The sequence below is a fragment of the Phaseolus vulgaris genome, chromosome 11, assembly GCF_000499845.2.
Source record: "Phaseolus vulgaris cultivar G19833 chromosome 11, P. vulgaris v2.0, whole genome shotgun sequence".
In the NCBI taxonomy this organism is placed as follows: Eukaryota; Viridiplantae; Streptophyta; class Magnoliopsida; order Fabales; family Fabaceae; genus Phaseolus; species Phaseolus vulgaris.
The window spans coordinates 1,816,035-1,829,791 of NC_023749.2; the positions used below are offsets into that span (position 1 = coordinate 1,816,035).

Consider the following 13,757-nt stretch of genomic DNA (forward strand, 5'->3'; position numbering starts at 1 on the left):
AAAATGATTTTTTGACACCCCATTTTTTTGTTTGTTCCAAATTACATCTTTGGATTACTTATGTGATAGGGGTATTCTTGTAAAATAATAGGTAAAAGGTAGATGTAATTTGGAGTATTAGGTGTCAAATTATCACTACTAAAAAAAAAAACAGAGTTGGTGGGTATTTATTGTGACTACACCCCACACCATTTAAGCTGTCATGTGTTTCGCCAAACCTTACTATTTTCTGATATTCAAACAACAGCACAAAAAAAACATAACTGCTAATATGTCTGTTCTGTTGGGGTTTGGCTCCTCTTTTGCACCTCACCTTAAGTTATCTTAAATGAGGTCTCACCAACCATTAGACTAAATTCTTGTGATTGATTTTATGTTCAACTATTAATTTGAAATGAAAAAGCAATTTCTATCCAAAATATTGCTTTTAATTCTGGTACTGATTTTTCTTTTATAAAACTTCCATGATATCATTGAAATCATCTCACTGACATATTAAGTAACAACAATTTTGTCATGAAACATTATGAGTGTCTAATAACATCATTTTTCATAAAATAAAACATTTAAACATAAATTACAACACTTGAAAACCAATTTCTGAAATATTCCTCCAAACACACTGAATGGTTCACCATACCTGAAAGCATAGTATCAGGGGTGCTCTTATTGATATATTTCATGTAATTGATGTCAGTTATCTAGACAAAAGTATAAGGAATTATACAACATTATATGATATTGGGGGTATGAATTGTGTGATGATATTGTTGTGTGTTTGTATGAGAAAATAACTGTGATGGTTCTAATGAAGAGGGGAGTTGAGACCCTCTTGAGAAGACAATGGATGAAGTGATTGGTGTCTTTTGGAAGGGAAAGATGGTCCTTTTCTGAAGGAAGGTCTCTTCTTTATACGGTGAAGAGTTTGTCTGGCATAGATGCTATAAAACAAAGGTCCAACTCTCTCCTTAAATTTCAGAATAAAGAAGAAAAGAACCCTAAGAAATATCAGGATCATCACTACTGCACCTAAGTCCCACCACTTTGAATAATCAATTTTAATTCCAAGCACACTTTTCAGGATGAATTCTCCTTTCAGCTTGGGAGCACCAGGTAATAAGGGTTCGAACTCCATCCCAATCATGTCATTCTTGTAAGCTCCCTGCATTTTCCATCATCAGTAAGCTCAACAACAACTTACAAACCTTAAGGCATTCAAAGTTGTATTTTTGTGAACCAATGAAAATCCAACCCTTATACAGAACGAAAAACTCTTTCTCTAAGAACAACAATGTCAAAGAGCTACACATAAGAAAACACCCAACCAACAACTAGGAAAAACCAACACTAAATCAAATACATGCAAAACAGATGATAAAGTTTTAATTCTTTTTTCTCCATACACATATATAAACCTTAATTTTTAGAGTTATTAAAACTATAAAATTTTATGGGTTATTGCTCTGTAGGACTGAAACTAAATGCTTATCAGTGTTTCTGGTTTCTGCAGTAATTCCTTTGGATTATGCAATTCAGATTTTCTCTCTTATTGAAAAACAGTGCTTCTTGTAAACTACCTGCAATCCCCAAGCACCATAATTGATGTAAGATATTGGGTAACGCCAGAAGAATTTGGGAAGATCAGGGATCCGACGGAAATAGCCAGCAGTCATCATCATAACACCCTGCATCATTCACACGCTTAATTAATATCAGCAATTGTTAATCTTCAATGAAAAACTTATATAACAATAGAAATTATAAATTAAAAATGAAGATTTATGTATATTATTTTTCAGTTATTTTTTTTGACAAAAAGTTGTTTCCTAGTTCTAAAGAATTTATTCTTTGTTTTTATAATGATAAGAATGTGTCCGAAGCTCATATTGAAAAACACAGTATTATGTTGTTTTAGTAAATAGTACACTTACAATATATCCTGCTCCAATGATCAATCCCATTAGGAAGTTGGGAACAAGTGAAGCTATAATCATCATGGAGCTCTCCACAACCGCAATGCACCCAATGAGATCCAGACAGATATACACAAAATGTGAAAATTCTGAACGAAACTTAACCATATAATAAGTTATTGTCCCTGTGGCAATGGACATCACTGTCACAAAGGGAAGGGAAGAGATAAAATTTGAGAGAATGTAGACTCCAACGCCATAATACCCATTCAGTCTTTCTTTATTGAACACCTGTATCCAGAGGCCAAAAAATAAGTAAGCACAATGGACATGAATGTCATGCAGTATGAAATTATGTTGCATGCATACCTTCATTTCTTCTATAAAAGAAGGGAAGCCACCAATGGACATGAATGTCATGAAGCCTGAGATAAAAGCGCCACATGCTCCTCTTGCAAAAATGGCTGTATAACTGGATCCAACTTCATAGAAGATTGTTCCAACACACAAAGATAAGGCAATGTAGATGGTTATCCTGATCCAGTAGTATCCCACATCTCTCGACATGTTCAAGAAAGATCTCTGAGTCAGCATTGACAGTTGCTTCCACCATTTTGCTCCACTTTTCCTTTTCCTTTCAAAATCATGCCCTTCCTGCACCAACACCATTAATTCCTTGCTTCTTACAACAAATGTTCCTAAAATCTGACCATCCCAACAAATGTGTTTTGATATTTTTCTTTATGTCCTTAGATTCAAAGATTCATATTTTCCAGTAATATAATGTCTCTTATACGAAAGTCACTCTTGTTTATACATGTATTTGAAAAATAATACTTGCAGACCCAGATGCTAATAAACACCTTAAAGAACACATATAAATATTGTTAGGATTGCAAGTGAGTATGATTAGGAAAGAGGTTTAAGAACAATATATAAGTAGGAAAGAGTATGTATCTTTTCGATTATTAAGTGAGTTTATATAAGGTTTTACTTTGGGTTGTTTTTTTTTGTTAGTATAGTAAGGTTTAAGAAAATTGGAAGGAGTTCTTGTGTTATGTAAGGTTTTACTTTGGGTTGTTTGTTTTTTTGGTAGTAAGAAAATTGGAAAGAATTCTTGTGTTATGTTCTAGAATCAAAGAACGTAAAATGAAAGAAGAAGCAAAGAAAAATAAGAGAAAGAGAGTCATCATATGTTAAAAATATACACAATAAAATATATACACTTTATATATACTAATAAATTAATATTTTATTTATTTGTTAATTTAAAATATTATTATATGATTTATCAAGTATATAGGTTTCAGGATTTTGAGTTAAAAAAAAATCCTAAAGAGAAAAAATAATATATGTTATTGTGAAACAATACATTGAACCCATGCAGAAGAGGAGTGGGTCTTATATAGGACCATGCAGACGTATATACATAATCATGCAGACGTACATATATACGTATATGAATGGTGTACGTTAACAAAGGGCTGCTTACAATGTTTGAGATTTCCTTGATTCTTGCTCTTGCAGTGTTTGCCTGCTCCGACCATCGGTATTTTTCTACAAGTATTGCTTTGGTTTCAGCAGTTGATAATGATATTCCTTCCTGCAAAGGAAACATGGAAGACTCTGAGAAAGTAACAAACTTTAAAAATGAAGAAAAATATCACAGTAATAACAGGTTAAATGAATAAATATTAATTGTTTCTCAGTGTTTTTTTTATCAAATAAATAAATAAATAATCACTTACCACAAGAAACATAAATGTCACATCCAAAAATCACAATCTAAAGTTAAACTAACACCTAACAACAGAGAAAATCTTGAAAACATATCACAGAAACAGCATTCAAAGAACACTCACTATAGACCACAAACAGAATCCACCCCAACAACAACAATCCACCAACCAAAAAGTTAACCAACAAATTGATATAAGGAGATGAAGACATCAATTTGAAAACGATAAACATTTATTCATTCCCACACCATAGATAAAAGAAATGGTTAGAGATATGAACTTGTGTTGTTTGGGAGGCAGTGATTGCTGCTGTGACAGCGTCAAAGTCTGAATTGATACAATGGAGAAAATGATCAGAAGGGTTTCTTCTACTTGGACACGGGAATCCCGCTTTGGCAAAGAACTGCATATGGATCAGCTTTTAACATATTAATGTTCTGAACACACGATTTTTGTAATTGTGACACGAAAACACGAGAATTTTCTTTAGAATATGAATACCTGAGTTGCTTTTTGTGCAGGTCCAAAGTACACTGTTTGACCCCCAGAAAGAAGAAAAAGATGATCAAAGAGGGCAAAAACCTCACTACTGGGTTGGTGTATAGAAGAGATAACAGTCTTGGCATCATGAGCGAGATTTCTGAGAGTTTGAGCAACAAAATATGCTGAGGCACTATCAAGACCAGTGGTGGGTTCATCAAGGAACAAGAGGGTAGGCCTTGTGAGGATTTGAAGAGCAATGCTTAGCCTTCTCTTTTCTCCACCGCTTATACCTCTCAAATGCCAATTCCCTATTAACCGATCTGCACATTCTTGAAGACCCATTTCCATAATTGTTCCCTCTATTCTCTCATTCACCTCTTCTTTCCTCATGCTTCCTGGTAGCCTCAGATTCGCTGAGTAATATATTGTCTCTCTCACTGTCAGAGTTCCCAGCATTGTGTCTTCTTGCGTCACATAAGCCTGTGTGTTATATGTTTATCATCAGCTATTCATTCACACCAAATATCAAACACCTTCATCATATTCTTTTTTCTTTTACTAATTTAGTGCCATAGATGAATACTTACAACACCTCCATAATCCAATCTCCTCTTCTTTCCATTGAGAAACACATTTCCAGACATGATCAGGTTTCTGGAGAGTCTTCCTGCAACCAATAAGAAATTCAACAATCTGAATACTTAAACTTCTTTACATGGACGGAAAATAAACTCGATGAAACAATCTAAGTAGCTATATAGAACAAAACAGCTAAAGTACGAAACAAAAGATTTCTAATTCTGAACCTTAAAATAAAAGACAACATTTACATCAAATAATAGAACCAAATACAAATACAGACAAAATAAAGTATAGAGTTTAGTATATAACAAAGAATTGTATTTATCAATTTGAAATTTAAATTATAAAAGAAAAATTTGTTACAGCTAGCTTATCCTGTTATTTGTTTGTGTTTCTTTCTTTATCACGAAAGCAGATGAGATTACAGGTAATAAAACTCTTAAATGAACAGATAGTTTTAATTTGAATGCTTTGTTTCTTTTTAAAACTTTTGATGTATATATTAAAATTTCTATGAAGAGAGATATTTTCTTTTAGATACAGATAGTTATATATATTCATATGTTAAGTGTTTGTTTTACTTTTATTTTATTATATGAGTAAAAATTAGGAATGTTACATTAAATAAATTATCCATTAAACTAAAATTACATTTATTCTTAATGTTTTAGATTTGAGATTGACTATATTTTTATCTTTAACAATGATAAAATTACATAAGAATTATAAGTAAAAAAAAGGTATATTATATACGAGAAAGCTACCTTAAATACAGATTCATTTGTTAGTAGCCAATTTCCAAACCAGAGGGGTCTATTTCCACCGACTTTTTATTTTTTTGTTTTAATTATGCTTATTTATTAAAAGCATGTTTGGATGATACACGTTATTACACTTATTTTCCTTTTTTCAGTACTGATCTAATTAAGACTGTACCTTTTATTTCCATAAATAATTTGAATAATGTATCTTATTTTTATGATATGACTTTTTTTATGTTTGTATAAGAAGTAGTAAAAATAACAAACTTATTTTTAACATGTTCTATACAAATATTTGAAAATAGAAGATGTCTTTATTTCTACTGTTTAGTTTGATGGTTTCGTAGGTTTTGACCTAGTGTCCTTTATTTTTATTATATAATTCTCTTTTAGGTATGACACTACAAGGAAATCATGTAATAGAAACAAATTTTTAGAAACCAAAATAATTAGTTGCAATAGTAACTAAATTAGAGACAATTTTAGAAACTAAAAAAAATGTTGGTTTCTAAATTAGTTTTTATTATTGTTAAATAATTTCTAAATTGGTATCTAATTAGCAACCAAGGTTTTAGAGACCAAATTTAGAAACTAAATAATTGGTAGTTAAAACTTTGGTTGCTAATTAGATACCAATTTATAAACTATTTAACAATAATAGAAACTAATTTAGAAACTAATTTTTTATGTAGTTTCTAAAATGGTCTCTAATTTAGTTACTATTGCAACTAATTATTTTGTTCTCTAAAAATTAGTTTCTATTTCATGATTTTTTTGTAGTGTGACAACGTATGATTCATAAAACTTAGGATTTACAACTTTGTTGGAAATCTCTCATTTTATAATGATGCTATACCATACCTCCCCTTTTATTGCTGATCAAAAAAAAAAAAAAAAAAAAAACCTCCCCTTTTATTATAAAAAGTTTAAAATAAGAAATAAAGTAATATTTTAAATTATTAAAAAAATTCATTAAATAGAAACTAAATTAAGAGATAAAAAATAATATGTCACTAAATTATAAAAAATTATAAAATAATTTTTAAATTTATATCTAAATTAGTTTAAATTACCTACCAAACTTTTAACTACTAATATTTTAAATTCTAAATTGTTCTCAATTAATTTTTTAGATACTAATTTAGAGAATTTAAAACATTAGTAAAACTTTAGTAATTAATGATTAGATATCAATTTAAAAATTACTTTATGAAGTTTTACTAGTAATAAAAACTATTTTAGATACTAATAATTTTTTAATATCTAAAATGATTTCTAATTTAATCTAATAGTAATTAATTATTTTGATCTCTAAAATTAGTTGTAATTGGATGATTTTGTTGTAGTGAATGATTTTTGAGATGAAATAAAAATAGAAAATACTTTCAGATTGTTTGGTGAAATCAATGAAGAATAATGAAACATATATAGAAGGTAGTTGTTGTTACTTAAAAGCCAATAAATGAACTGAGTTTTTGAAACTAGGAAAGGAGTCATGGGAAGTAAAACCTCCTTGTTTGGTCATTTAGAAGTTGATCATGTTATAAGAGAGTGGAAAAAGTAGATAAAAATAATTAAAAAATAAATAAAAATTAAGAATATTTTATTAAAAAACAGAAAAAATGAAAAAGGATAAATCTGCAGTCAACTTTACACTGTGAAAATGTTTCCATGAATTAATGACCATTAATGTTATCCTCTTGCTTGGTTTTTCTATGTTTGTAACTCATTTATTTAGTAGGTAAGAGAGCACTGCTCCTTTGATGTAGTTATAATCTTTTTTTTCACACTCATCAACATTTGCTTCATACCCTTTTGTTTCTTTCTGTCTTTTTTAATTATATATATCTCATCATAAACTTTTTAACCATGATGTAATTGAAAAGTGTGTCAAAGTTCTTTATGTTCATGAAGTGGTTGAAGTAGAAGACCACAGAATATAGAGAAGATATCAGTGGGGATCATGTTTATTTTCTTCCACTTTTCCCCACTGTGTTCATTTGTGCTTCCAAGCTAGAAAAAAAAAAAAAAACCTTTGTGAGAGTAGAAGATCTTAAGGTGTCTTGCTTGTGTTCTGATTCACCTCACAAATTCTTTTTATCATATAAGATTTGAAAGAGACCACACACAAACATTCCCCCACATGGAAAGAGATAAAAGGAAAGTTCATCTAAAAGATCAAAGTTTCTTAGTCATATAACATATATAACCTAATAGTTTATGGTGTTTTGTTTCTTTAGTATGTTTTGTTTAGCTTTAACTTGTTTACAATTGTGTTTTTAGACAAGATTAGTTTTAAGTAATTAGTTGGAAGTTGTATTCTAAGATCGTTTTAGGTTTTTTTTATATGAATTAGATCACTCTGAAGTAACTAAAGTGATTCTTATGTATATAAAAATAAAATAAAATAAATGCACACAAACACTTATATAGAAATATTAAAATCTGTATAAATCTTAAAAAATGAAAATGAATGATGATAAAAAGGGTGGAATGGGAAGAACAAACCTGAAGTTCCATTAATTGTGCAGATCACAGGAAGAAAAGCAAAAGGGTGGTGGGTGATATGGAAGTACAACATCGTATATAATGTTTGTTACCAAACGTAAGAATCGTGTTCGAAAGTACAACAAAAATAATATGCAGAGAGAGAGAGAGAAACACATCAATAATGTACAAGTGAAGAAAGTGGAGATGAACCTGCTAAAGCATCAAGAAGAGTAGATTTTCCAGAGCCAGAAGGACCCATGATGGCCATGATTTTGTTTGGTTCAGCATATCCACTCAACCCATTAAGCAATCTCTTAGTGTGTCCATTTCCAAAATTTGGAAGCACAACACTTAAATCTTCCCACACAAGATACATCCCTCTCTTCTCTGAAACTCCCATCGTTTCACCACACTCAGCAACACCATTTTCGATGGCAGTTGCTGCTTCTATCTCCATTTTTTGGTTGGAAACAGATCAAAGAGGGAAACAGAAAACAAATGGTAGTAGCCAGCCAGCTTACATAGAAATAGATATATATGTACGTGATGAAGGGTAAGAAGAGTGAGGCAAAAATTTAGAGGGACCACTCAGAAATCACAATGTTGATTTTTAACTATACATGACTAGTAATTACCTATCCAACACTAACACTCTGATACGGATATTCGTATAATTTTTAACATTGGCACTTTGATACGGGTATTCGTATAATTTTTAAAACTTAGGATATGAAGACACAAATCTATATATTATATAATTATAAATTATATAAATTGACAATAAAGATTTACGTGTACAAATATGTTTTAGTTATTTTTTGTGTACAAAAATATTTTTCATATTCAAAATGATTTGTTCTTTATTTTTATGATCACAATAAAAATTTATACAATAAATTTGAATTTTTAAAAAATTAATGTGTTTGTCTTATTTAAAATTACGTTAAAATCGTATTAGAATTGTCAAAAATTTAACAAATGTTTTTTCAATTAGATACATGTCTTACAGATGTTCTACGAATACCGGTATCTGATATATGTATCTAACACAAAAACACTATTTAAGATGCGTATAATTTTCAAAACGTAGAACACAGGAACACGGAACTATATATTATATAGTTATGAATTATATAAATTAATAATAAAGATTTATGTGTACAAATATGTTTTTGTTTTTTTTGTGACGGATTCAAAATGATTTATTCCTTATTTTTATAATCATAATAAAAATATATACAATAAATTTGAATTTTTAAAAAATTAATGTGTTTGTCCTATTTAAAATTATGTTAAAATTCTACTCGAATTTTCAGAAATTTAACAAATATTTTTTCAATCAAATAAATATTTTACAAATATATTTGTTCGACACAAAGAGATCATTTAAAAGACGTGTCTAATCTTCGTATAATTACTGTATTCCAACTCTCGCAAAAGAGTAGTAATAGTGATGCAGACTTGGTTGCTGAGTTAAGGCCATGCATGTGAAGGAGAGCGACACCTCTGATGTTTAATAAAGAAAACTAGGAAACTATATACTGCTTCGTCACTGAACTCAACAATTTTAAATGGAAGATTCAAAGTACTTCTCAGAAGCAATAAATGATTCTCAAATATCAAATGTTAATACCATCGAAATGGGGAGAAAGAGGTTATCCACCACCAAAAAATATACATCATGCTTATCTTATCAGAATCCAGATGATAAGTCTGAACAAATTATAATAATTTTTTAAAACTTATTCAAACCATGATATAAAATATTAAATTAATTAATATTTTATGTTTTAAGTTTCTTTTGAGGTTATATTTTCAAGAAAGTAAATTCTCTTAAAAAAATATCCCCAAACATTTTAATTTTAATTTTTGAAACTAAAATTTGAAAAAATTGCATTTTGCAAACCGAGTCTCTAAACTATATATATATTTCATTTGTAAAGACAGTTTTGAACTGTGTCTGTGTGTGATTTAGACTTAAAAGTTAATCTCAAGAAAAAAAGTGTACATAGTAAATTTTCTATTAATTATTTATTTTTTCATAGAAAAAATTTATGAACACTTATATATAGGAGATTTAGATCTCAACATGAAGGTCGTGTTAGAAAAAAAAAAAGCTTTAATTATAATTTAGAATAATAATTCGTTATGAGTCTTTTTTTATAGAAGCTGTCTGCAATCCAGAAAACGGTGTTTAATGTTACTAAAGAGTATTTAATGAGTGTGTAATATAAAGAATGTTAGCAACACGTGTAATTAATATGGTATTTTTAACAACTTTTAAGGTCAAAATTTACTATTAAAAATAATACAACTGTGAATGAGATTTATTAATAAAAACTACTATAAGACTAGTGAAATTGTGTGAATTTCAGTAAATATAACTTATTTAATAATAAAAAATCATTGAATAATGCGCTTAAACTGTGTTATAAATTATAATATAAAAAGTGAACTCTCAAATATTTTTATCTGTTATTTTTGTCGATTTAATTGTGGTAGTTTATTTTTTTTATCAACCAATAAATAATAAATAAATAAGAGTATTTAAAAGATATTTTAATTCTTATAAAAAATTATTGAGTGTAGCAAATAATAGATCTGAGTATATATATTTCCCATAGACTTACATAATCTAAATTGTGGTAGCTCATAGAGTTATTCTTAGAGTTAAAAAAAAATATTGTGAGTTATTACTGCACATACTATAAAAGGTCACCTCATAATATATATGAGTGGATAAAAATGTCACTTATAAAAAAATCAAGTTGAATTAAATTTAAAGTTAATTTTTAAGATAATATAAGAGTCAAACTATTTTAACTAGGTTTTGTTAGACGAATGTGTTTGCTCTATCATATTACTATTGTACCACCCATAAATAATATATAGTTTCACATACGAGTTTGTTAGTCTCAATATAGAATGATGTGTTGAAGATCCTATCACGAGTTTCGACATGAAGTGATGAGTTAGAGATTTCATACTGATAAGAGATAAAAAAAAATCGATATATAAATGGATATGGCGTTTATAAAGTTTAAATTTTACTTATTTTAAGATTTTAAAGGAGAAACTTTTACACTTTGACTTTTAATTGTTTATCTTTATATCAAATTAAATTTTAATATTTAAAAAATGTAAATAGTTTATATATATAGAAAAGGTGTCTATGACAGAGACTGAAATTGGTAGATTAGTACTATATGAGTAAGAAAATTAAATGGAATGAGGTTGTTCTTTTGAAATCATATCTAACCTGCTATACAATAAATTCCATAATGAATCTGGTGTGATCTGAGAAGAAGCCCTAGTTGAAGAGACTCTGAAAGTTCATTGAATTTTGCATGCTGTTAACCTAGCTAGCCTCTCTACACGTTTTTTCAATCTTTCACATTTGTCACCATTTCACATATAGTTTTTGGTAGGTGGGTATGATATCAGTAGCTCAATAGCTATGCTATTTACTGTTCCTCTGCCATGTGCTACCAAACTCCAACTGCCAATTAAATCCTCAGACCAACAAATTTTTTATCTTCTTCATCTTCACTTCACCCACTTTTACTGATATGAAAGAACAGCCACACACTATTCCTAGGGTTTCACCTTCATCTCAGTACCCTATGTTTCTTCCACCTTTCTCAAGCTTAAATTCACTCACCACTGCTATCATAACTAACCAAATATGTTCATCTTCCAACAATCAAAGGAATAATGTGGTGGTACCACTACAAGAAAATCATGAAATAGAAACTAATTTTTAGAGACCAAAATAATTAGTTGCAATAGTAACTAAATTAGAGACCATTTTAGAAACTACATAAAAAATTAGTTTCTAAATTAGTTTCTATTATTGTTAAATAGTTTATAAATTGATATCTAATTAGCAACCAAAGTTTTAACTACCAATTATTTGGTCTCTAAAACCTTGGTTGCTAATTAGATACCAATTTAGAAATTATTTAACAATAATAAAAACTAATTTAGAAACCAACATTGTTTTTAGTTTCTAAAATTGTCTCTAATTTAGTTACTATTGCAACTAATTATTTTGGTTTCTAAAAATTTATTTCTATTACATGATTTTCTTGTAGTGTAGTGCACCTATGTTAGTTTATTAGGGTAAGTTTCAGAGGGTTTTTTGTTTTTTTATAAGAAATGGAACATCCTTCCAATGTTCCACTTTAATTTAATTCTTTTTTCTGATAGAATAAAAATATGTATCTATAATATTTAAATTCTTGTTAAGATTTAAGATTTAGAGATTAGGATTTAGGATTTAGAATTTAGAGTAACATTTTGTATATTTTTTAATATTTTTAATTTATTTTTTAAAATATTGATATTTTTGAATATGATAGACTTCACTTTATATTTGAACTGGTGGTAGACATTTTTCTTTGTGACAACTTTGATTTTCTATTAATATTTGAGTTGTTTTCTAATATAATTTATCTCATACAATCTATGCATTTCATACACAATGAATGAGGTGGTCATGTATGTTTTGGTGGTAGAGTATAGCTATTCATTTTGAGATTTTATATCTGTTCTTGGTCTCAGATAAGTTTGCATGTTGTACTGTTAAGATTCTTTTGATGTTTTATTTATTTATTTAGTATTTATTCTTGTTATTGTATAGATATAAATAACTCTCTTTTATATAAAGTTTTAACATGTATACGGGTTAAAATATATATATATATATATATATATATAACTGATTAAAAGTTACCAGAAAATTAGAATATAATTAGTAGTAAAGTACTTAATATTTAATATTATCTTAAAAACAATCTCATGCTTTTTAAAAATCTGATCATTATAAATAGAGAGAATTGTAAATAAGCTATTCATTAAACTATTTCTATTCTCCATAATTATTTACCATTAATTAATGATGTTAATTAAAATCTGTTTGATATGCTACTTTAAAAAATACAAATTAGACGTAGTTTATTTAGGATAAGTTTAAAATTAATAATTATAATATTTTGGAAAAAGTAAAAAAATATGAATTAATATTAAAAAAAAAAATCCCCACACATAGATTATTTTAAAGTAGAAGTACATTTCAAAGGAACAACCCACTCTAAACAAAGAAAAGTGATCACGTGAATGACTAGGAATATGATAACATTGTATATATTGTGGTATTGTAATATGGTAGTATTTAATGATGTGAGATTTTCTTGTCCATAAGAGGATATATAGTTTTATTTAAAGGAATCTGAAAACTTTATTTAAAATTTATATGCCTTAATATTTATAAAAAGTAGTATTTTTTCCCCTTAAAACATGTCTAGAGAAAGAATATTTTAAAAATTATTAATATTTTTCTTTCTTTGTCTCTCTTTTTATTTTTTGGTAATTATTTTAGATCACTTAACTAAACTATAAGAAAAAATATGTCTAAACGCAATTTATTATAAAAAAAATCACTAGAAAAAAACTAATTTTAGAGATGGAAATAATTATTTACTATATTAATTAAAATAAAGATTATTATATACTAAAAAATATTTATATGTAAAGTAATATCTATTATTAATAAAAAATTATAAAATATTTTATAAATTATATCAAGTTTGAGTTATCGAGATTTTAATTATTAATATTTTAGATTTTAATTTAATCTTTTAAATTTAAAATAAAAATAATTAGTAGTTAAAATCTTGATAACTAATGGTTAAATATTAATTTAAAAATTAATGTATAAATTTTTATTAATAATATAAACCACTTTAAATACTAATAATTTAGTTTATAAAATAATATTTAATTTAGTT

General features: G+C 27.6%; 1 protein-coding gene across 1 annotated transcript; it reads right to left on the reverse strand.

The window, feature by feature from the left end:
- Positions 1 to 630: 630 nt before the first annotated feature.
- On the reverse strand, positions 631 to 8,618 carry LOC137832320 (ABC transporter G family member 15-like). The gene is made up of 9 exons (XM_068640421.1): positions 8,179 to 8,618; positions 4,723 to 4,802; positions 4,154 to 4,615; positions 3,933 to 4,055; positions 3,406 to 3,516; positions 2,283 to 2,567; positions 1,932 to 2,204; positions 1,578 to 1,685; positions 631 to 1,162 (listed from the first exon to the last, which is right to left on the reverse strand). Exons 1-9 carry the CDS (start codon positions 8,423 to 8,425, stop codon positions 806 to 808), a joined length of 2,046 nt encoding a protein of 681 aa, XP_068496522.1. The 5' UTR covers positions 8,426 to 8,618; the 3' UTR covers positions 631 to 805.
- Between the last annotated feature and the right edge of the window lie 5,139 nt (positions 8,619 to 13,757).

What these genes read in the sequence shown, in the direction of transcription:
- LOC137832320 (XM_068640421.1), bottom strand. Translation starts at nt 8,425, where the DNA reads ATGGAGATAGAAGCAGCAACTGCCATCGAAAATGGTGTTGCTGAGTGT. An exon ending in CTGCACAAAAAGCAACTCAG is followed by an intron (nt 4,056 to 4,153) that starts GTATTCATATTC and finishes ATCCATATGCAG; the next exon opens with TTCTTTGCCAAAGCGGGATT. An exon ending in CTGCCTCCCAAACAACACAA is followed by an intron (nt 3,517 to 3,932) that starts GTTCATATCTCT and finishes TTTCCTTTGCAG; the next exon opens with GAAGGAATATCATTATCAAC.